This window comes from Anoplolepis gracilipes, chromosome 8, assembly GCF_047496725.1.
Source record: "Anoplolepis gracilipes chromosome 8, ASM4749672v1, whole genome shotgun sequence".
Taxonomy (NCBI): Eukaryota; Metazoa; Arthropoda; class Insecta; order Hymenoptera; family Formicidae; genus Anoplolepis; species Anoplolepis gracilipes.
The window spans coordinates 5,268,768-5,295,413 of NC_132977.1; the positions used below are offsets into that span (position 1 = coordinate 5,268,768).

Below are 26,646 nucleotides of genomic sequence, written 5' to 3' on the forward strand. Positions count from 1 at the left end.
CGTTTGAACGTAACTCTTAATTAGAATAAAAGTCTTAACGCGCGCGTTTTAATGTCAGATCATATCGTAATATCTACGATAAAAAACAAACATATCATTTTTACTTGTGTAATGCGAATATACCAGTATATTCTTTTACAATATTTAAATTATAATACGTTTTTAAATAATTTTCTATATTTACATATTTATAAAATCTAATATAAAAAAAGAAATTATTTAAAGATATAAACATATTTAGACTTAATATGTATAGACATAATATTTTTATACATTTAATTTTTTATGTTTAATATGTTTAAGAAGAGCAATTATATTTTCTTGGAATGAGATAAGAAAGGCTACTGTCAATTAGTTTGTACATAATCAATTTGTATTGTTTTTCATTATTATGTTATAATTAATTTATATTTTCACACGCCTGTAATCAATGAAAGTTCTATATTAATTCAAAAATATTGGACATTTGTACTTCTTTTAATTAAGATCTTTTTATTAAGTTCAATACCAGGAATTGTAAATTATAGATTTTATCGGGAATAATTGCACTATAATATAAAATGCGAAGAAGTGACCTTCGACTGCATTATTTATGGGCGGTAAACTCTTATAACTTCTTGATAACGCAAGAGAAGGTCGAAAGGCGAGCTATCGTTAACAGAATAAGTAATCGAAAGCGTTATATGATATATATTACCGGCATGAGACACGTGTAATAAGTGAAATTGCATGACCTACGCAGGTTGTTCCGACATATTCTAACAGCACGCGAGATCGTTTATCAGCTGTTAGTTGCTCGCCAGGTGTAGAGTTCATTAATGATAACACGCAAGACTATGTCTTCTTTAGGTCAAATTTAGTCTTTGCAGGAATCGAACACGTATAACACCTTTTTTTAGTCACGACAAATTGATCGCACTCGTAGTCGAAAAAAGGCGATTTTCTGACGTCTGTTCTAGAAACTGGTTTCTGAGACATTGTGTATGTGGTTTATTGTTTTAACAAAAGAAATTGCTTTGAATTGTGAGTAAAATAAAAAAAAATACTTAACGTAAGTTTATTTATAATGTATTAATAATAAAATTAACACATATACTTGTAAATTATATCGATTGGTCTAGATTTACAGAAGGCGAATCCAACATGACATCAGATGTGAAAAATTTAAAACAGGCACTGATGCCTATTATATGGCTTAATTGCATATTTTTCATGGGAATATTCGAAATACCTGCGAATCGTCCAAGATTTTTATTAAGTGTCTTCTACGTCATCTCGGCGACAATTGCATATTTTTCGCTGCTTTATAATGGAATTGGCTTCTTTCAAACAAATTTCGGTTACGATTTTGTCCTATATTATTCCACTTTAACGATTAATATTTTAGTTGCCACTTTGGCTATAATTTTATTCTGGCGCAAATCAAAGGTATATTTATACATTATACGTAACGATATTTTGTGTAGAATAAATTCAATAACAAACAAAAGTTTACAAAAATTACAGATAGATAATTCTTCTTTATATATACATATATATACATATATTATATATATACATATATGTATATATATTATATATATATATATATATATATATATATATATATATATACAGGGTGTCTCATAACTAATGAGCCAACGCTCGTGAGTGGGTAGAGTACAGTGAACTAAACAAAAAAGTATTAAATCATTTTGCGATTTTCGCAATAATTATTAAAATATTAATTAAAAACGCTTAGCGAACAATATTATACATATTTACAAGATGTCTGGTAATAATCGCCCCAACTCTCTAGGGCAGATAGAGCAGGTCAAACTGAACCTAAAAGTTCTGTATCATTTTACGATTAGCGCAATAATTATTGAACTATTAATTAAAAACGCTCAGGGTATGCTGAGCGCTATATGCGGCGCGCGCTCCTACGCTGAGCGTTTTTAATTAATATTTTAATAATTATTGCGAAAATCGAAAAATGATACAGGACTTTTATGTTCAGTTTGACCTGCTCTATCAGCCCTAGAGAGGTGGGGCGATTATTACCGGACATCTTGTACATATGTATAATATTGTTCGTTAAGCGTTTTTAATTAATATTTTAATAATTATTGCGAAAATCGCAAAATGACCTAATACTTTTTTATTCAGTTTACTGTACTCTATCCGTTCACGAGCGTTGGCTCGTTAGTTATGAAACACCCTGTATATATGTATATAAAAAGAAGAATTATTGTTTTGTAATTTTTGTAAACTTATAATATAAAAATTTAATATTAACATTAACATAAACAACGTATAAAATAAAAAGATTCTTTGTGAATCTACAATTATTTTATTACTATATTAAATAAAAATTAAAATCAACGTATTATAGAAGTATTAATTGTAATTTGGTGATGAGATATTATAAAATTAATATTTAATAAATTCTAAGTTTATAATATATATATATATATATATATATATATATATATATATATACACATATATATGTAGAGAGAGAGAGAGAGAGAGAGAGAGAGAGAGAGAGAGAGAGGCGGGGGTTTATACTATTATACTATGGGGAGCAAGCCCGAAATCACACGAATGAGAAAAAACGTTTTAAAATTTGCATTTGATACATGGGAATTTCATGTGCCTCACTATCTTATTAAAAAAAATGAGGGTACCTCCCTATGTTATAAAACTTACGATATATATGTATAAATATATGTATATACATATATATAAATAACTAAATAAATAAATAAATATATATATATATATAAAACAAAGAATCTTTTCTTTTTCACTTTAAGATACAAAATTTTTAACTGAGATATAGATATTTTCTTTCTCTCTCGTTTTTCTGAATGATAACTTTTAAACAAACTTACTAATTTAGTTTTGATGTTTTAAGAATCTAAAAAACATAATTAAGAGGCTGAGTATAGTTGACAATACTATAGAAGTATTAGGCATAAAAAAGGATTATGAGAAAACTCATCGTAATGTTCTATATCTTATGGCTCTTTGGATAATAAGCATGCTATTATTGAATATTATGCATTTAATATGGATGTATCAAGACATTGCCTCTGTTGGATATTTAGGCATTTTTCTTACGGATTTATGCTTCTGCATTCCGATTTTGATAAATTCCGTAGTGGATGTCACTTTTGCCTCATTTATCAGGCAAGTATATAATAATATATTTCCCAAATTGATGATCAAAAATTGAGAATTTTATTCAATTAGAATGGTTTTAAGAGTTGTTTCATTAATTTATTTGTGTCAGTCATATATAAAGCGACATATTTTTTTAATTAATTGAAATAAATAAATAAATGTGATTATGTATCAAAACAATGACGGAAAAATTACATTGGCAGATGTCTTCAACTAAAGTTTCAGAATACAAATATTCTGATTAACAATGTAGTAATTTGTGCAAACAAATCGAATATTTTTAAGATCCATGATCAACATGAAAATACACCTATTGCAATTGTTACAATAAACTACGAAAATCAAAAGGAGAAAATACTGCATCTTGTACAGACGTTGAGGTAAAATTAACAATAATTTTTACTTTTTATTGTATAAGTAAGTAAAATTTTTTAATATTTTAATAAAATTTTGTCATAGCAATTAGTATTACTTTTAAAAATGATTAGTTTTTACATAATAAGTAATATTAATGTAACTTATAATTGTCTTATTAGTATTATTATAGCTATGTTTATTTTATATGATATATAATTTGTCACAGAATTACATATATACAGAGAATACATTTGAAAAATCACATATAACTGCATATTTAGATAATTACTAATTAATTAATATTTCTATCTCAAAGACATTTACATTTAGAAATCACGAGAATCGCAAGACAAATTAATCAAACTTATTGTTCGCAACTTTTGCTCGAATTGGTGGTCCATTTTACGGTAGTAACTACATGTACTTACTGTATGTATGGTGCACTTACCGGCAAGTTTCGTGTGACAGATCACACTGAAAAACTTATTGCTCTGATAGTTTGGGGAGGAATTTATTCACTTAAAATAATATTTGTAAATTCCCTTTGCACGAGTGTATCAGAAGAGGTAAATTATTTTTTTTATTAAAGTAAAATTAGATAAATGCATAATAATAAACCCAAAATAAGGTTGATTCTATGATACGATTAGGTTTAATTTATTATAAATATCATTTAAAATTATGTAATATATATATATATATATATGTATATATAGACATTATATAAATTATATGTATCTAGGATATATTTTTAAATATTTCATAATTGATTTATAATATGCTTCGCATATTTACTGTGTTATTTAAATTATCATTTTATACTAAATTTGTTCATTACATGATTAAGATTTTTTTCATTTTTAGTCATATAAAACCGGTGAAATTATGCAATCTTTTGATGGATCAGGTACCGACGATGATATGAGGGAAGAAGTAAGTTCTGTTAATGTATTATCAATAAAAACATGTTAATTAAATTTAATTTTTTCCCTAAAAAAAATAAACGTATTAACATTGTTCGTATAGAGCAATCATTTAAGTATTAAAAATATTGGATTTTGTTTAAAAATAGTTTATTTATGTATAATTTAATAGAGAATAAAACCAATATGTCAAATATGTCTTATTTTGCAGATTACTCAATTTACACAACAAATAGTGCTTAATTCCTTAAAATTTACTGCTACTGGTTTCTTTTCAATTGATAATACTCTTACCGGCAAGGTATGTGCATTTTACTTATTTGTTTAAATTATGCAATTAATTGAAATTATACAATTTATTTAGAATTAATACTTTTAATTTAAATAGTTATTATAAAAATGTAAAACTATTATTTAATACAATTGTAAAATTCAAAAAAGAAGAAAGAAAGAAAATATTTTATTATATGTTTGTTTCAGTTTTTTGCCACGGTCACGACATATGTGGTTATTCTAATTCAAATGAACGCGCCATTATAATACAATTAATCATAAAAGAGAGGATTTAGTCACATCGCAGATGAAAGAGGGAAAGTAATGTTATATTTATTGAACTAAATAAAATAAGTTTACAAGAATTACAAAATACTAATTAAAATTATTTTTTACAAATTATGTAATTAATAAATATCTTTTAAGATTTCTTTTTTATCAGTAAAATTTGAAACATTTTGTTAATAAAATAAATCATTTTCTTGAAATGCTGAAGATACGAATAAACAAAAAATATAATGCTTTTAAATATAATAATAAATAAGTAATCATATATATATTCCATTCCAATATGATGTACTTATAATACAGAAAATATTATAATAAAATAAAATCTAAAGATATAATTAAAACTCTTTTCATTATTGAGAATAAAATTTAAGACTGTTAGATCCTTAGAAGTTATCATGCAATGTGTATAAATATGTTTACGTAGTAAAAAGATAGAAATGCCACTTGTAGAAATGCCAAAAGTAACTATTATATACTTTGTAAGAAAGTTAATTAGATCTTGTCGTACATCTTTTATCATTACCTTATCGATTAATTATTCAATAATGCTAATGCAATTTAATTAAGTGTTAATCTCTTATCGTCATGTGAAATTTACACACTACCCTGCTATATTTAACTAGAAATTTAATAGTTAGTACATGAAACTGCAAGAAGGTTGAGCGATATCATGATCGACAGTATACAAGAGGCTTTAAATTCTTTTTACTTAATAGCATTTATTTTCGGTTTCGGAATTCTCAGGTATCCTTGGGATTATCCAAGAGTTCGCTTGAGCATTTTATATTTATTGTGTTTTTGGAGTATGTATGGTTATATCTGTTACTATGCGATTACCTTCTCATGGAAAAGTATGAAGGATTTTATGCTTTACTTTCGGGAAATAATAAATGTACTTGTGACAATGATATCTGTAATCATCACTATTCGCGAACATAAGGTACAATTTTTTATATAAAATGTTACATTATTGCTATAATAACATAATACGTGAGCAAATGATATAAAATTGCCTACTAATTTCAAAAAACTCTTATGTTTAGTTAGTTAAAGAAAAGTTTTAATTAAATTTTAACATAAATAAATTCAAATAAACTTATTTCTTTTTTACATGTAAAATAAATTTTTATGTTTTTAGAATAATATTATTTTACCTGTGATTTTTGAAAGAGTTGAAAAATAAAGCTCAATTATTAAATTATCTTTTTTTAACGAGTCATGCATTTAATAATTTAATAAAGAATTTAAAAAAAAATTTTGAGAAAATAGACTCCTATTACATATTATTCCTTTTATATTTAATTATTATGTTATTTATATATATTATTTAAAAAAAATTTTTATAATTATCAATATTATTTGATTGCTGTTATTTTTAGAAATACAACATTTTAATTAACAAACTCAGTCAAGTGGACGATACATTAGAAAAACTCGGAACATTCAAAGAATATCGTAGACTGCAAAACTTAACAAAATGGATAATAATTATATGGTTTATAATAACCTGTATAACATGGGCTATTGATACTTTAGTTATTATAGAAATGTTTAATGATATAAAGTTATACTTTTACCTCCGTTATGCTTTTCTTAAATTATACTACATATATCAATGCTTTAATAGATATAATGTTTATGTTTCTTTTAAGGTTTGCATTTAAATATGATTTTAATAATATTTAATGATGATACCTCCAGTCCGGATAATTTAAATCAATAAAATTTCTGAATATTTAAAATGTTATATTTATATTAATAGTAATAATAATAATAATATAAATGGTATAAAAAGTATTTTTTACATTTATTTATTTTATATTGTACTACGCGCACATAGAATCATAATTTATTTATATTCTGTGACATATTTAATTTACAATTTTAATTCAATATATAAGTTTTTCATTTAATTTTTAATGTACAAATTCACAATTTCCTTAATGTATTATTATTTTTCTAATTATGGAATTTTTTATAAAAAATAAATTATAATATATGCTCATAATTTATCTTGTGATAAGTTTAGAAATAGTAAAGGTTTCTTTAAGTTTTGTAATTTGTAGATACATCGGTACAAGATATGATAAAATAAATGATCATATTAGACAACTCTCAGAGATTGAAAAGTATGGACCGAGATACACGTGGAAAAAATCATCTCTTGTTAGTCACTACTATATCCGAAGCATAGAGAATCGCAAGCGTATATTATGGAGCGCAATGTAATTCAATATATGATAAAATAAGACACAGACAAGTTAAAGATGACATTTTATTCAAAAAAGAAGATAATTTTATTAATTATATGTATAAATACAGATGTATATGTAGCTTTTCTTAAATGTATTAATAATTTTACTTACAACATTTTGACATTATTTCGATGGCATTTAGAAATTTACTTATAAAAATCAAAATTTCTATAATAAATAAATCTATTCTGAAAGTTCTAAATTCTGTAAATTTTGCACATTATATGATTGGCTTTATATAATAAAATATGATCGATACATACAGTTATCTAAAACAGATCAATGATTGTATTTCGATATCTCATTAATGTGTATTTATTAAAATAATATATGGTTTTTTAGGCATCTGCATTTGCAACTTTGCCAAATAGCACTCAATATAAATGATTTATTTAAAATGCAAATGACTATGCAAACAATGATGTATTTTATCACTTTGTCGATGATGTTTTACGTACAATATAACATAATCTCATGTTTAATATACAATGGTGGTGAAATTCGTTGGAAATTCTTATTTTCCATCAACGCAAGGGGTGTCTTCTACTTAATAGAACTTATATCATTAAACTATATCTGCGAAAGCGTTAGCACTAAAGTAAGTTGACTTTTAATGAATTGTAAGAAAAAAATTAATTCTTCCATACATAAGCAAAAAATTATTTGACATAATAATATTAAATCCAAAGTATAAAGTTGGAAACTGTTTTAATACAATTAAGTCAAAGAAGAAAAGAAAAGAAAAATTAATACTTTCTAACAAATATTTCAAACAAACAAAATATTTTAATATTTTTTTATTAAAAAAAGTTGAAGTTTATTTATATAAGTATCTAAAATTATTAAAAACTGTAATTATTATTTAAGATTATAAAACAACGTAATTAATTTTAGGCGCAACAAACAAAGGGCATTATTCATAAATTAACAAATCTTATCTGTTTTGACAAAGCACGCGAACAGGTGAGATAAATGATTCATAACAATCTTTCAATTTTAAATAACTTAAATAAACTATTTCTTTATGCTAATCTTTTTTTTGTAATATAGATATTGCAATTTATTTTGCAAATAACACTTCGGCCGTTAAAATTCAGCGGAATGGGTTTATTTTATTTTGGTTACAAATTTCTTTGTAAGGTCAGCTATTAATACTATCGTATTTATAAAAAAAAATGACATTGCAATATTAAACTTTACTTTTAACATGAAAATTTTAATATTTAATGTTTATTTTCAGTTCTTTATTGGGATTCTCTCTGTTGTTATTTTTGTAATTCAATTGAATAGTTCTCCTATATATCGACAAATTTTTAATAGAGATAATGTAACATGTTATCTTTAGAATAGAAAGAAGATACAGATTGTTGTGGAATTTTTTATATTGTATGTATAACTAATTATTGCTTTTTCATATATTTTTAATACTAAAAAATACTAAAAGTTTAATACTATTTATAAATAATAATTATTTACATACCTATATATATATATATATATATATATATATATATATATAGTACATATATGTACACACATATGTGTGTGTGCGCGCACGTGCGTGCGTAAAGTAACTATTATATACTTTGTATGCAAATCAATTAAATTTTATTATACATCTACTGTCGTACTTTATCTCATCGATTAATGATTCAATAATGCAATTCAATTAAGTGTTATTTTGTTACCGTCATCAACGCGTATGATCCTTACACGCATTATACTATAAAACTATGCTTAACTACGAATTTAATAGTTAGTATATGGAATTGCGAGAGAGTGATATCATGGTTGACACTATACAAGAGGCTTTAAATTTATTTTACTTAATAGCATTTATTTTCGGTTTCGGAATTCTCAGGCATCCTTTGGGTTACCCAAGAGTTCGCTTGAGCATTTTATATATATTATGTTTTTGGAGTATTTATGCCTATATCTTTTACTATTACGTGATCTTGACGTGGAAAAACATAGCGGATTTTACGTTATATCTTTCTCTAATATTAAATCTGCTTGTGACGATAATATCTATAATCATCACCATTTGCAAACACAAGGTACATTTTTTGTATAGAATGTTACATTATTGGTATAATAATATAATATAGAACCAATGATATAAAATTGTCTACTAATTTGGAATTATTTTTATGTGTAGTTAGTTAAAGAGAAATCAAATTTAATTAAATTTTAACATAAATAATTTTAAATAAACTTATTTCTTTTACATATAAAGCTTCGTATTTTTAGAATAAATGTTATTTTACAGTTGATTTTTGAAGCAGAAAAATAAAACTCAATTAATAAATTATATCTTTTTTAAACGTGTCTTGTATTTACTAATTTAATAAAGAATTTTGAGAAGAATTATTCTTATTACATAATATTGATTTGTTATCTAATCATTATGGGTTTTATATGTATTATTATGGTTATATGTTATATATGTTATTCATATATATTATATAAAATATTTTTTATAATTATCAATATTATTTTATCGCTATTTTTTTTAGAAATACAACATTTTAATGAACAAACTCAGTCAAGTGGACGATACATTAGAAAAACTCGGAACATCGAAAGAATATCATAGAATGCAAAACTTAGCAAAATGGATAATAATTATATGGTTTATAATAATCTGTATAATATGGATTGTTGATATTTTAGCAATGATAGAAATGTGGAATGCTATAGAGACTATTGTTTTTTCTTCCGTACATTATATTTTGTATATTAATACTTTAATAGATGTAATATTTGTAGTTCTTTTAAGGTTTGCATATAAACATGATTTGAATAATAGTATTGAATAGTGATCCCGCCTTTACTCTAGTCAGAATATATTTTATAAATTTGCTGAATGTTTAGATTAGAAATAATATAATAATATCTATAATAATAATAATAATATAAATAATACAAAAAGTATTTTTCACAGTTATTTATTTATTTTATATTGTACTACTGCGCGCACGTAGAACACATAACTTATTTATTTGCTATAACATTAAATAATATTAAATCTAAATTTTTCATTTAACATATAATTTCTTTTATTTAATTTTTAATATAGGTACAAAGTTGCAAATTTTTTAATGCATTAGTATTCTTCGAATGGAATCTTGTATACAAAATAAATAATGATATATATTTATAATTTATTTTGTGATAAGCTTAAAAAGGGTTTTTCAAATTTTTTAAATTTTAGATACATTGGTACAAGATATGATAAGATAAATGACCATATTAGACAACTGTCAGAGATTGAGGACTATGGACTGAGAAACACGTGGCAAAAATCGCCTTTCGTCATACATTACTACATTCGAAGCATAGAGAATCGCAGATGCATATTATGGACAGCAATGTAATTTAATATACGCTAAAATGAAACACAGATAAATTAAAGAGGACATATTGTACAAAAGAATATATTTTTGTTAATATTTTATAATTTTAGAGCTATATCAATACATATATGTATAGCTCTTTTGTATGTACTATAATTTTATTTACATTTTAACATTAATTTTTTGACGACATTTTTGTATTTACTCATGAAAGCTTATAGAGCAGATTTATTTATTCTAAAACTTTTATAATGAATAAATTTTGTAATAAATAAATCTATTCTATACATTTAGTTTAACTTACATATATAATAAATATAAGATGCAAAGTTTACTTATATATAATATATATAAAATACAAAGTTTATGTAAGTTAAACTAATTTTATGCCGTTTTTTAATAAAATAGATCTTTCAGTGTTCTTTGAGCTTCACTAAAATATGATTATTGCATGTAATTATTTGAAAGATCAATGATTGTATTTCAATATATTATCAATGTGCGTATTTATTAAAATAATATGATTTTTTAGGCATCTGCATTCACAACTTTGCCGAATAGCACTCAGTATAAATGATTTATTTAAAATGCAAATGACTCTGCAAGCAATGACGTACTTCGTCACTTTGACGTCGATGTTTTATGCACAATACTATATAGTGTTATGTTTAACATATAATGGTGGTGAAATTCGTTGGAAATTTTTAGTTATCATAAACATATGGTCTGTTTTGTATATAACAAAACTCATATCATTAAACTATATCTACGAAAGCGTTAGCGCCAAAGTAAGTTGATTTTCGGTGAAATATAAGAACAAAATTGGATATTTGACGTAATATAATAATTGAATCTAAAGTATAATGTTGGACATTTTAATACAATTGAGTAAAAGAAAAAAAGAAAGGAAAAATTATTATTTTCTAGTTTTAAACAAATATTTCAATATTTTTCTGATAAAAGAAGGCAAACTCATTTATATGAGTGCCTAAAATTATTGAAAGTTACACAATTATTATTTATATTTATAAACAACACAATTAAAATAAAGTGTTAACAAAAATAGGCAAATAAGAGCTAATATAATTTATTTTATATTTTAGGCAAAAAAGACCGAGGATATTATTCATAAATTAACAAATCTTATTTGTTTTGACAAAGTACGCGAAGAGGTGAGATAAATGATTTATATAATAATTTTAAATAACTTGTATAAACTATTTCTTGATGCTAACCTTTTTATGTTAATTTTTTTTGTTATATAGATTTTGCAATTTATTTTGCAAATAGCACTTCGGCCGTTAAAATTCAGCGGCATGGGTTTATTTTACTTTGGTCATAAATTTGTTTATAAGGTTAGCTGTTAATACTATTTGTACTTATAAAAATATTGCATTGCAATGTAAAACTTTATTTTTAACAGATACATTTTAATAGTTAATGTTTACTTTCAGTTCTTTATTTGGGTTCTCTCTGTTGTTATATTTATAATTCAATTAGATACTTCTCCTATGTATCGATCCATTTTCAACAGAGATAATGTGACATGTTACAACTTCTAGAATAAAAGGAAAAGATATAGATTGTTTTGAAGTTCTTTATATAATTTTGTCCAACTAATTATTATTATATATATTTTTAACTATTAAAGTTTAGTTATATGTATAAATAATAGCTATTATGCAATATATATATATATATATATATATATATATATATGTGTGTGTGTACGTGCGTACGTGCATGCATTCCTATATGTGTTTTGGTCATGTGTTTATGTGCGTGAGAAATCCGACTTTTATTCAAATAATAAATAATGTATTAATTATAAAAATAAAAGCGTTTATATGTTTCTCTCATTAATTATTTAAAAAAATATTGTCGCGTAACCTTTTTTCATCTGCCATACAATTTTAATGTTAAATATTTGCAGTAACTGTCAATAATAAATGTTATTGTTTAGCAATTATTGACACTAATATCTTTACTGTGTAAATCTATTTATATGATATTCTTGAACTATGTTATTATGTATGTTTATGAAGAAAGTAAAATTGCATTTATGTTATATTAATACAATAATTCAAATATTTGTGATTGCATTACTTAAGAATTGCTTAAAAAATTCCATTGACTAAAAATATGATGTATTAACGATATTTATTACGATATTTATCACGATATTTATTAACGATATTTATTATATGAATACGTTTGTTATATGGATACGTTTTGTATCTAACAGAAAGATGCAGAAAGTAAAGAAACTGAAAATAGTCGATGTCACATTGTGCACATATCGATTATTTTAACAATGCATATATGTTATTATTTATTTAATAATAAATTTCAACGATGCTAAAACAACGATATCAAGTGTCATCTTATCATGCTAATAAATGTAACATTAGCATGCTATACCATCTTCAACTCGGAATCTAATAGTTAACATATGGAATTGCGAGTTTGCGATCATGGTTGACACTATAGAAAAGGCTTTAAATCCTTTTTACTTAGTAATTTGTTTTCTTGGGTGTGGAATTTTTAGACATAGCTTCGGTCATTCAAGACTTTGCTTGAGTATCTGCTATATATTAACTGTGTGGAGTGTTTATGCCTGCGCTTTTCATTACATGGTGGTTTTCTTTGCACCAAACCGTATATTTGCAGGCTTTTTAATATTTTTTATAATAATGACAAATTTGTTTGTGACTATAATATCTGTAATCATCATCGTTCGCAAACACGAGGTACATTTTTTCTTTGTAAATATTTTATTAATATAACTTCTTTTATTAATATAACTTCTATAGTGTAGTATCTACAGTGGAATAAATTGATGAAACACGAGAAACAGAGATTTCTTAAAATTTAAAAATCTTTTTATTATTAGTTTTTATTTTATTATTAATTTTTTGCTAAAGTCAAATTTAATTAATTTTATATAATCAAATTTAGTTAAATGTGAATTAAATAATGTATTTTTTATTTATATATGTAAAATAAAATTTTGTATTTTTAAGATACATTTTACTTTTATTCGTTACATTATAAAAAAAATAAAATATTACATTTTCTTAATAAATTTGATTTTGTATATATAATCCATATATCATATAAATAAAAATTTAATTCAATATTACTTAATAAGATTTTTTTATTATAAATTATTACATTATCAAATATTTTATAATTATTATGTTATCAAACATAATTATATTTTCATACATATCACGAAAGACATTTGGAGTATATACTTTTTTGTTACTGTTATTCTTAGAAATTCTTTATGTGTATAAGAAATCTCAGTCTCGCAGACGATACGTTGGAACAACTAGGAATACCCAAGGAATATTATAAATTGCGAAACTCAGTAAAATGGATTTTGATTTCATGGTTAATGACAATTTGTGTAATGTGGATATTTGACTCTATGTGGTATATAAACAAATTTCAGGATACAAGGGTCATAGTTATCCTTGCTATTATAAATTATCCTTTTCATCTCAATACATTCATGGATATAATATTTATGTTTCTTTTAAGGTTTGTAAGATTTCTCTCTTTCTTTTGAAATTACATAAGTTATGGAGACATTTGAATAATTTATTTCCATTAATTTGTAAGTTTATAAATTGTAAAAGTGTTATAAATAACATATGAAGTAAATTAAACTAAAATTAATAATTCTTAATTTGCGACATAAATAAAAAAGTTTAATAAGAGTTTTAGTCTAATGTTTTCTTCTTTTTATAAATTACAGATACATTGGTACTAGATTTGATAAAATTAACGACTATATTAGACAACTTTCAGAGACTGAACAATGTGGATTAAGATGCACTTGGAAAAAATCTGCTGTTACTCGCTACTATGTCCGAAGCGCTGGAAATCGCGAGGATATGTTATGGATTGCAATGTAAATTAAATAAATAAATGAAATCAGTGCTCTCTTAAATATAAATTAAGAATAATAAATTACAAACGGCAATGGAGAGCAAAAACTGTGTACTGATAAAACAAGTTAGATGATAAGTAACAAATCATATAATTACTCAACAAAGTAAGGTGTATTATAATTAATATCAGAAATTTCACTTTATCATACATATGTCGCAAAACTCTAATAATAAATCACTGATATCGTAATTATGTATCGCATTTTCGCATCATTACCTAACCAGATATATTAAAACGATAAATGTTTACAGAAAAATTAAAATACAATTAAATATATTTCAAATGCGGACGTTTCGAGCTCATTTTTGAGTCTTCTTCAGCGCAATAATTAAAATATAAATGTACAGTTTTAGTAAAACGAGAATTATTAATAATAAATTATAAATTTAAGTGTAATAAAGCTATTAACTTGATTGTTAGGACCATCTCCGATAGGTGTTTTTTAAGATGTGGCAGACAACAGTCATCATTACAAAAAAAATCACTGACCTTATAATATTGCATGTGAATAGCAATGGTCGTTGAAATCTGCAAATAAGTGATGTGGGCTCACCATTATCACCCATTATAACGGACATAGTTATGCAAGACTTAGAGATGAAAGCTTTGAACACTTTACATTTTAATATTCCGTTTTATTTTAGATTCGTGGATGACATAATCATGGCTGTTCCCTCAGACTCTATTGAACACACGCTTAATACTTTTAATTCACATGTTAGATTGCAGTTCACTATTGAAGTAGAGAAGGATCATAAAATTAATTTTCTTGACTTAACATTTATGACGGAAAATAATAATTTAATATTTGACTGGTATCACAAACCCACTTTTTCAGGGAGATACCTTAACTACTTTTCACATCACCCACTCCACCAAAAACGAGGCACAATCATAGGGCTAGTAGACAGAGTAATTTTTCTCTCAAATCCTAGATATCACAAAAAAATTTTGAATTGATCATCAGAATTCTGTTAGACAATAGTTACCCATTAAAACTGATTTTTAGTGTCATCCGACTAAGATTAAAATCTATTATTAATAAAAAAAACCCTCACTAGTAACACACCAAATGCAATGAAACCGGTTTATTTCACGATTCCTTACATACGAGGATTAACAGAAAAATTCAATAGCATAACTAAAAATTTGAGAGTAAAAATCGCACAGTATAGTCTTAACAAAATAAATTAATTAATTAGAGCTCACAAAAACATCATTCCCACTGAATCAAAAACTAATGTCGTTTATAAAATAAACTGTCTTCATTGTGACGCCTCATATATTGGTCAAACGACCCGCAAGTTAAAAACTAGAATCACTGAACATAAAAGACATATACATCACAATACGAACACAAACTCGGTAATTACTAATCATAGGCGGGAGTTAAATCATGATTTTGCCTGGGATGATGTTAAGATACTTGATGAGACTCCATTTTATACTAAGAGGCTTATCTCTGAGATGCTGTTCATCAAAAGACAAAAAAACGGTCTAAATTTACAAATTAACACGGAAAATTTACCGAGTGTCTATCATGATGTTGTTAATGCTCTGCCTAAAATCTAGTGGGAACACATTATATATATATGTAACTTGTTATTGTTATTTGTCATTATCCGAGCGAACTCCATAGAACACGAGTCAACAATTTTAATACCAACCGTCACTATATATTGTTAATGAGTGAGTGAGCGCCTATCAGTTACTGATTAGTGATTATTAAGTCATTAGTTATTTTAGTTAAAACATCACTTATTTGCAGATTTCAACGACCATTGCTATTCACATGCAATATTATAAGGTCAGTGATTTTTTTTGTAGTGATGACTCTGTTGTCTGCCACATCTTAAAAAACACCCATCGAAGATGGTCCTAACAATCAAGTTAATAGCTTTATTACACTTACATTTATAATTTATTATTAATAATTCTCGTTTTACTAAAACTGTACATTTATATTTTAATTATTGCGCTGAAGAAGACTCAAAAATGAGCTCGAAACGTCCGCATTTGAAATATATTTAATTGTATTTTAATTTTTCTGTAAACATTTATCGTTTTAATATATCTGGTTAGGTAATGATGCGAAAATGCGATACATAATTACGATATCAGTGATTTATTATTAGAGTTTTGCGACATATGTATGATAAAGTGAAATTTCTGATATTAATTATAATACACCTTATTTTGTTGAGTAATTATATGATTTGTTACTTATCACCTAACTTGTTTTATCAGTACACAGTTTTTGCTCTCCATTGCCGTTTGTAATTTATTGTTCTTAATGTAAATTAATATACATTAAGATGAATAGATAAATGACGAAGAATTAAGGACTTATTTTAACAAAAAAGACAATTTTATTTACCTAAAAATATTTTTATTGGATTACAATTTTATTCACATAATATTTCTGCATTAATTTGTGACAATTTTGCATATATCAAAAAATCTGTTTTTGTACATTTATATAATTAAAAATTTCCAAACTTATGTAACGTAATTAATATCGCTCAGCTTTGTGACACAATAATTATTTTAATGTAAACAATAATCATATAATATAAAATAATATCCTTACCTTATATGTTTCTAATTATAATTAATTTTAAATAGACATTTTTACATATTGTATGTATGTAATTCTTAGAAGGATTAGCTCAGTAATTATATTTTGACATTTTAAATATATTTACACATTATTATGTTATTTTTTAGGCATCTTCATTTGGAACTTTGCCGAATAGCTCGCAATATAAATAATTTTTTCGGAATACAAATGACCCTGCAGATGATATCATATTTTGTTCTTTTGACTGGAGTATTTTATTTTCAATACAGTACGATATTATGCCTCAAACAAATGCATGAAGACAGTGGGGAAAACGAACTATTGATTTTAATTCATACCAACTCATGGCTCATCATGTACTTAACAAAACTCTTAACATTGAATTATATTTGCGAAGGCGTTAGCACTAAGGTAAGTTTTTAAGTGATTTTTTTAGATGAATTGTAAGAAAAAATTATTTTTACAATATGTATATGCGTGTATATGTATATGTGTAAGCCTGAGCTATATACACACACATATATATATATAATATTCAAGCTATCTAATAAGCAACATTAAAACTATAATATTTGAACAAATTATTTAATATTACTTTAAATAAAAAATAGATAAATTAATACTTCTTTATCACACAATTGTAAATTTATTCATTTTTCAAAATTTATGTTATTATGAATAAAGATAAAATTAAGATTGTAAAATTAATTTTATATTATTTTAGGCAGAAAGAACTAAAGATATGATCGATAATTTGACAAACTTTGTCTACTTTGATCACATACGCGAAGATGTAAGATAAATCTTCTAGCTTAAAAACTTTCGATTTTAAACCATTTTGATTAAGAATTTTTAAATAACATTTATGTTACAATACAGATTTTCCAGTTTGTTTTGCAAATATCACTACAGCCATTAAAGTTTAACGGAATGGGCTTGTTTTATTTTGGCTATAATTTTATTCGTAAGGTTAGTTTTTAGTATTATTCACATTTTTCTTTATGTACACACATATTGATGTAATTTAAAAGTAATTTAAAAGTTTGGTTTATGTCCAAGAAAACCAATAATTATATTTGATATTTATTTTCAGTTTATCATAGGAATTGTTACTATTCTAATTTTTATGGTGCAAATGGATCCTTCTCCTTTATCTCGAATTTTAATTTCGAGAGAAAATAATAAAACATGTTTCGAGTAAATAAAAAAAGTATGTAATTCAGAATACCTAGTGTTCTTCCAGCTTATTATATAATATTCATATATTTCTAATTATTTCAAAGTTGATTGTAAATCACGTTCATAGTTAATAGATAATATGAAATGTACAAGCTCGTTGTGACAATCAATAAATTAAAAGAACAAAATAGCATTTCTGAGCGAGCGCTAAACTTAACGCGTACACTTTATTATATTTAATTAAACATTGTATTAAATGTGTATATTAATTATAAATAATTTGGATGTTTTGGTTCTTTTTTCTAACGTTCTCAGCACAAAGCAATAAATAATAATAAGTCAGTTAGTAAGATTTTAAGAATAATGAGTCAATAAATAAATAAATAATTTACTGACTTATTATTATTATCATGTTAATTATGCATTGTTATATATTTATTGATTTATTTCATTATAATATATTGTTTTTAATATGTTTTAAATAAAAAATTTTTTAAATATTTATTAATTATATTTTTATTCATTAATTATGTGATATAAAAAAATCCGTTTTAATAATAATTAAAAGAAATAAATTAAAAAATAAATTCAAAAAGTAAATTTATTATTAATTATAAAAACATTAAATTTTTTTATATTGTTTTTAATTAATTAAAAAATTTTGTTCACTTATAATTTTATTACAAATCAAATACTACCTGATTAAGTAAAAGCTGTTTGGCAACTAGTGCTGATATCACTTAGATATTGATATTAAACTACTTTATTACATATATTTAGGAAAATAAAAGAAACATAACATTAATGCATTAGTTCTATTATTATTCTTGAAATGAATAATATGTCAACTGACTAGTTTTAAATTAATATGTCCGTTTGCTTAAAAAATGCTAAGACTGTAATAAACTATTGTAAATATAAAACACAAGCATTACTTTCTTTGTGTCTAATTTATTTTATTCTCGCTTCAGATGTTTACTTTACAAACAAGTCTTATTTAAGTATTTTCTATGATCTGATAGTTTGAATCGTTTATCGTTGTCTCTATTATTACATTAGTGACGAGTGTTTAAACAAAAAGATGATTTGTAGAAACTTTTATTATTCATATGCTGATTGCTATTGTCATCACAATTGCATCTATTGTCGTGTTTCAAATATATGTCTAATGCAATATAATCATTTATAATTATTTCTTTCCGAGCGTTCAAGAAAAAATGGAACAATATAATGTCAAATTTAAATATACATATATACATATATATATATATATATATATATATATATATAATTAGATATGAAAAGATTTGATAACATACGTAATTTTTATATGATTATATGTAATAATATCTGAAACTTTTGACGCAATATGATCTTATATCTTTATATAATCATATTCAACTAAATCTGATTATATAATACATAAAAATTATATTAAGATAATATTATATCACGTCAAATTTCAGATATTATTGTATGTATATATGAATATATTTTATACATAATAGGCAGATGGCGGAGAACAGTACAGCAATTGAAAATAGTGACATTATGTGAATATCGATTACTTTATAACTGTTACTGTTTAATATTTTACCTATATAAAAGCATCGATCTAATTAAGTGTCATCTTTTCATAGACTTTGATAAAAATGAATATCCTACATTTCAACTCGAAGTCTAATAGTTAACGTATGGAATTGCGAGAGTTTGCAATCATGATCGACACGATAGAAAAGGCTTTCAATCTTTTTCACTTAGTAGTTTGTTTCCTTGGTTGTGGCATTTTTAAACATAGCTTAGATCATTCAAAACTTTGCTTGAATATATTCTATATACTAACTGTGTGGAGTGTTTACGCTTGCGTCTTTTATTATATGATGATTTTCTTTTCACCGAAGAGTGTATTTACAGGTCCTATGATGATATTGATAATAATGACAAATTTGTTTGTTAACATAATATCTGTAATCATTACCGTTTACAACCACAAGGTATATTTTTTCTTTATAAATGTTTTATTATAACTTTAATGGTGTGATATCTATAACAGAGTAAATGGCATAAAACACGATTTTTTCAAGTTAAAAATTGTATGAAGAAGTAATAAAACTATTTTTATTATTAATTATTTATTTAAAATCAAATTTAATTGTATTTAATAAGTCAAATTTAATTATAAATAAATTAAACAATGCGTTTTTTTATTTATATGTATAAAATAAAATTTTATGTTTCTAAAATGCATTTTACTTTTAATCGCTTATATTATCAGAAAACTGAAATATTATATTTAGATAAATTTTGTTTTGTAAATATCTTATATATAATAAATAAATTAATAAAACATTTAATGAGATTTGTATTACAAATTATTTATTTATAATCAAATATGTCAATATATATTTTCATATATTTCAAAAAAGACGATTAAAATATATATTTTCTTATGTGTTGTTATTTTTAGAAATCATTTATGTATATAAGAAAACTCAGTCTCGTAGACGATACGTTGGAAGAGCTTGGAACACCCAAAGAATATTATAAAATACGAAACTCGATAAAATGGATATTTATTATATGGATCATGATAATTTTTATAATGTGGGCAGTGGATGTTCGTTGGAACATAGAAAGATTTCAAGATATCAATGCCATAATTATCCCCATTATTTTACATTATCCTTTACATCTCAATACCTTCATGGAATTAATATTTATATTTCTTCTAAGGTACGTAAAATCTGTGTTTGTAAAATTTATTTTCAATTAAATGAGTATTATTGAGAAATCTGAATATAATTTAATCCAATAAATGAAATCTTTAAATGTTATCTTCAAAAATGCTACGTTAAAATAATTATAAATATAAATTTATTAAATATGACAGACATTTATTTTAAACAAATGCAATTCTTTAATCTAATATATTAATTCAAAAATTAGTGACATATTGTTATTTCTATAAAATTATATGATTTTAAATAAAATAAACAAAAATAATAAAAACTTGTACATGTTTATATTTAATCTGCAACATAAGTAAAAAAGTTTAATACGCGTTTTATTTTAGCGTCACTTTCTCTTTTTCCTTTTCTAAATTACAGACATATTGGTACTAGATTGAATGAAATCAATAACTATATTGAACAACTCTTACAATTAGAGATTAAAGAGTGTAAATTGAGATGTACTTGGAAAAAGCCTCTTCTTACTCGTTTTTATATCCGAAGCACTGAAAATCGTGAGCATTTATTGTGGACTGCAATGTAAATTGATATTTTAACATAAAAATTAATAAAATTGAAGAATTTAATTAAAAAAAAAAGACAATTTTTTAAATCTAGAAATGTATAAATATATTTCATCTTAGTGTATTACATTCTTCTTCACACATTTCTGTTGTATGACAATTAGTTTGTGGTAATTTTGTACTTGTCAACCAAAAACTTTGTAATTTTATAAATATATTTGCAAATTTATGTAATGTAATAAACATTAATTTTGTTTTGCTTTATGACAAAATATCTATTATAAAAATTGTAATCGTTTTAAATCATATCTCTGATCGTATACTTAATTTTAAGTAAATAGATAAACGTTACACGCACGTAGTTTTTAATAAAAATAAATTAGTGATTAGATATATTTTTGCGTTTTAATATATGATAGATATATTTACCTATTAATATTAATGTCATTAATGTCTTTTTAGGCACCTTTATTTAGAGGTTTGCCGAATAGCTCGCAACATAAATGATTTTTATGGAGTGCAAATGACTTTGCAGATGATATTCTATTTTGTTTTATTGACCGGGTTACTTGATTTTCAATACCATACGCTCTTATGCTTTGAACAAATTTATAAGAACAATGTCCCTATAAATATTAAACTAATACTTTTAATTCATGCTAATATATGGTGCGGTATATACTTATCAAAAATAGTAACATTGAATTATATTTGTGAAAACGTTGGCGCAAAGGTGAGCTATTAAGTAATTTTTAGATGAATTGTAAAAAAAATATTTTATTGTGATCAGTCTGATATGATTTATTCTTTTTACTAATTGATAGATGTGAGAACTATTTTAGTAAAGTATTTGAATCAAAAACAGAAGAAAAAAAAAAAAATATTTTTTTCATTTTTTAATGATTTATTATACAATAAACCTGGAAATTTTGTCTTTATAACACAATTGTAAATTTATTATGTTTAAATATTTATATTAAATAATAAATGTATAATTTATTATATAAATATAAAATTTTTGAAACTCATATAATTAATATAAATAAAGCTATATAATATATATACATTACGGTTGTAAAATTAATTTTATATTACTTTTAGGTCGAAAAAACCAAGGATATGATCCATAAATTGACAAACCTTGTTTATTTTAATCAAATACGCGAAGATGTAAGATAAATTTCCTCACTTAAAACTTTCGATTTTAAACAATCGTTAAGAATTTACTAATAACGTGTCTCAATAACTTCTATGTTACAATGCAGATTTTCCAATTTGTTTTGCAAATATCACTACAGCCATTAAAGTTCAATGGAGTGGGCTTGTTTTATTTTGGCTACAATTTTATTCGTAAGGTAAGTTTTTAATATTATTTTTTAGTTTTTGATATTATTTACACTTTTATATAAGCACATACTAATGCAATTTAAAAATAATTTTCAAGTTTAGTTTATGTCCAAGAAAATATACCAATAATTACATTTGATATTTACTTTCAGTTCATCGTTGGAATTGTTAGTATTCTAATTTTTATGATTCAAATGAATACTTTTCCTTTATTTCAAATTACGAATAAAAATAATGCAACATGTTACTAGTAAATAAGATAAATATATAATTTTAAAAAGTAGTCTGTAGTATTCAGTATTCAGCTTACTTGATAACTAAAAATTTCTAATTATTAAAAAGTTGTAAACAATTACTTAATTACTTAAAATTTAATTTAATAGTTAATTAATAGTTAATAATTATATTAATATTAATATTATAATATTAATTGTGGTAATGGTTTACATCAAGGGACACTTCACCGTTGACCTTGACATATGTTATAAGAGTGAGAATGTTGATTAATGTATACTTTGGCAATTTACTATAGTTTTTGAGATATTTAATTTAGATAAAATTTTACCGAATAGAAAGTAATTTTTTGACATTATGTACATTTAATATAATGTTTTAAATATGTATTTAACAAGCTTATACACAAATCTATACACAAACTACTTGCAGTAAACATATACCTACTTATTTTTATAATACATTTCAAATATCTACATTTTATATGAGTTCATATTTATATGCTATGTAAGTCGATATCTTCTTAATCAGTAAAAACCATTGTTTAGTCATAGTATTTCGCTCATCCAGTTAACATGCGTCTTAATTTTTTTAGCATCATCAATGATGAGAAGAAACTATTAATTATTTAATTATATTTAAAAGAAAACTTTTTTATTTGCTTTAATGGCATTGATGCATTTTTTTATATCACTAATATATTTAAATTATATAATCAATATTTAGCTTTTTTTAGCTTCCCTATATATTTCTACAAGTTCACAAATATTCCTTCATGCAATTCCTAAGTGGCAACCTATCTTCTTTTGTACGTATAAACTATAAAACTTTTATTAAGCAAATATATTGTGATCATCGGCAAGGTGTCCGTTAATGTAAACAATTACTTAATTATGCATTGTATATTTATTGATTTATTTTATTATAAGTTATACTATTTGGTTTTTTTATACACATCTTTTAAATAAAAAAATTTTTTAATATTATAGATTACATTTTTATTAATTAATTATATAATATAAAAAATCTTTTTTTTTTAATTTTAAAAATAAATTTGTTACAAAAACTGATCCAATTTTCTATATTGTTTCCGCAAGTTATTAAAAAATGTTGTTGCTTATTCACTTATCACAATTCTACTAACAAGTCAAATATTACCGATTTGCCATATCATTGATGTTAATATCATCCAGCGATATCGATCGAATATTTTATTATACATGCTTGTGTAATAAAATTAAAACGATAATGCATTAGTTCTATTATTATTCTATCGTCTTAATGAAATAAGTTTGATGAGGTATGTCAGGTTGCGTCAAGAATACTAAGACTAATAAGACAATAGTTATCGTAAAACAGGTGTTACATCCTTTGCTTTTGTGACTTATAGTAAAAATTAACTTGCATTTAATAATAATTTAATAAAAATTTAATAAAAATAAACTAAAAGCAGCTAAATAAGAAATGAAAATATTTCAAAAGTGACTCATTTACGGATAACCCAAGTTTATTAAGACTTTTCGACTTATTTTAGGACACACTATTTTCTCTTAAAAAATTTTAAATTTTGTTTTAACATCCATAACTTATAATTTATAATAATAAAGCTCAGAAAAAGAATCAGATTAAACATAATTAATTACCCATCTCTTGTCCATATGGTCACAGATTATTTCCATGTATGTACATACATCTTATTGTCAGTAGATTCTCTTTCTTTAGCAGTAAACATTGCATATGCTCGTTACAAACAATATAGTTTTTCTTAGCGTGTATTGTAAATATGATTTATACACATTATGTACACTGTGAATTATAATATAATTAAATGGGGTGCTTCTGCAACATACAGATCAGTAAGTTGGGTTGCCTATCTGACGATCGACAGGGGCATGTTTTACCGACCTCGCATAATCGAAAATTAATAAAATCAGGGGATCGATTAGGTAATTTTTTCTTTGTAAAAAGTGAAAAATTACACGATTGATCTGTATGTTGCAGAAACACCTTTACATTTTTCTAGATAATGAATTATACAAAAACTAATGTTGTTTTTTCAATTAAAGGTTATTTGATATTTTTAATAATTTGATTATAAAGCATAAAAAAGTATTATATGGATTTATTTTAATATAATAAATTATAAATTATTACAATGTCTGTATATGTTATTATAATAAGAGATCTCATAAAATACAATAAAATTGTGTTGTTTAATTGATATATTGTAAATTATTTATTATGTACTATAATTGTAAAATTTATGAAAGAAGAAAGAAGGAAAATATTTTATTATATGTTTGTTTCAGTCTTTTGCTACGGTTACACAATGTGGTTATTCTAATTCAAATGAACACGTCATTATAATATGATTAATCATAAAAGAGAGAATTTGGTCACATCGTAGATGAGAAAGAAAAAGTAACACTATTTATTGAACTAAAAAAAAGAAATTTATAAGAAATTAAAAGAAAACTCATTAAATTTATTTTTTGCAAATTATGTAATTAACAGCAAACATTTTTAAGATCTTTTCATCAGTAAAATTTTAGGAAATATCTGGAAAAGTTATTCTTTCTGTTAAAGGAGGAGAATGTCTGGGAGTGATTGAGAGAATTGATGATGACAATCCTCAGTTTCTTTTGAAATTTATTGGGCTCAATTTCTACGATAGAAATTGAAGAGATTGTGATGTCCCGATAAAAAGCATTGAAGGTCTTTGTTTCTTAAGTTATAATCGAGGATTTAAAGGTCTAGGAGATCTCGATGATCTTGAAGATTTGCGAGACATTAGATGCTATGGAAGATCTAGGTGTTCTTGATGGTCTCAAAGATCTGTCTCTCTTCTTTTTGATTTTTAAAAGTCTAAAGTTAAATTAAATTTTAATTTTTTTCTCTCTAATTTCTCGTGGTCAAAAGTGTCTTCTTATATACATTTCGATAATTTTTACTTTTTCTCTTATAAAATTGTTTCAGTCAATACGCCTTTTATCGGTATTAGCGTAATTAATCTGAAATATAATTAGTAACGCTTCATGGACGCTTGACATGTCAGCCTAATAGTGTCAAGGTTAAAGACGCCACACTTAATAGTATATACACTTAATAGTATATAGAACTACGAGAGAGTTGAGTGATACCATGGTCGACACTATACAAAAAGCTTTAAATTCTTTTTACTTAACAACATTTATTTTCGGTTTCGGAATTTTTTTCAAGTATCCTTTGGATTACCCAAGAGTTCGTTTGAGCATTTTATATATATTGTGTTTTTGGAGTATTTATGCCTACATCTTTTATTATGTGGTTACCTTCTCGTGGAAACGTATATTGGATTTTACGGTTTACTTTGTACCAATAATAAATCTGCTTGTAACGATGACATCTATAATCATCACTATTTGCAAACATAAGGTATATTTTTATATAAAATATTACATTATTACTATAATAATATAATATAGAAGCC

The 26,646-nt window shown here is 24.1% G+C and overlaps 2 protein-coding genes and 1 long non-coding RNA gene across 4 annotated transcripts; all 3 read left to right on the forward strand.

Moving 5' to 3' along the window:
• The first annotated feature begins 415 nt into the window (after positions 1–415).
• LOC140668688 (putative gustatory receptor 28b) lies at positions 416–5,036 on the forward strand. 2 transcript variants are annotated; one of them, XM_072897930.1, is made up of 8 exons: positions 416–1,023; positions 1,122–1,428; positions 2,900–3,174; positions 3,372–3,548; positions 3,842–4,091; positions 4,390–4,458; positions 4,660–4,749; positions 4,929–5,036. In XM_072897930.1, the coding sequence occupies exons 2-8, from the start codon at positions 1,144–1,146 to the stop codon at positions 4,986–4,988; spliced, it is 1,206 nt and encodes a 401-aa protein (XP_072754031.1). In that variant the 5' UTR covers positions 416–1,023; positions 1,122–1,143; the 3' UTR covers positions 4,989–5,036. The 2 variants fall into 2 exon arrangements, with proteins under 2 accessions (XP_072754031.1, XP_072754030.1); XM_072897929.1 differs by having other exon boundaries at positions 417–1,051.
• A 2,708-nt stretch (positions 5,037–7,744) lies between these two features.
• LOC140668388 (uncharacterized) lies at positions 7,745–8,351 on the forward strand. The gene is made up of 3 exons (XR_012047170.1): positions 7,745–7,865; positions 8,162–8,230; positions 8,318–8,351. It is a non-coding gene; the product is annotated as an uncharacterized lncRNA (long non-coding RNA).
• A 4,807-nt stretch (positions 8,352–13,158) lies between these two features.
• LOC140668386 (uncharacterized) lies at positions 13,159–18,365 on the forward strand. Its single transcript, XM_072897358.1, has 7 exons — positions 13,159–13,373; positions 13,904–14,169; positions 14,387–14,542; positions 17,311–17,575; positions 17,889–17,957; positions 18,044–18,133; positions 18,258–18,365. The coding sequence occupies exons 1-7, from the start codon at positions 13,257–13,259 to the stop codon at positions 18,363–18,365; spliced, it is 1,071 nt and encodes a 356-aa protein (XP_072753459.1). The 5' UTR covers positions 13,159–13,256.
• Positions 18,366–26,646: the final 8,281 nt, after the last annotated feature.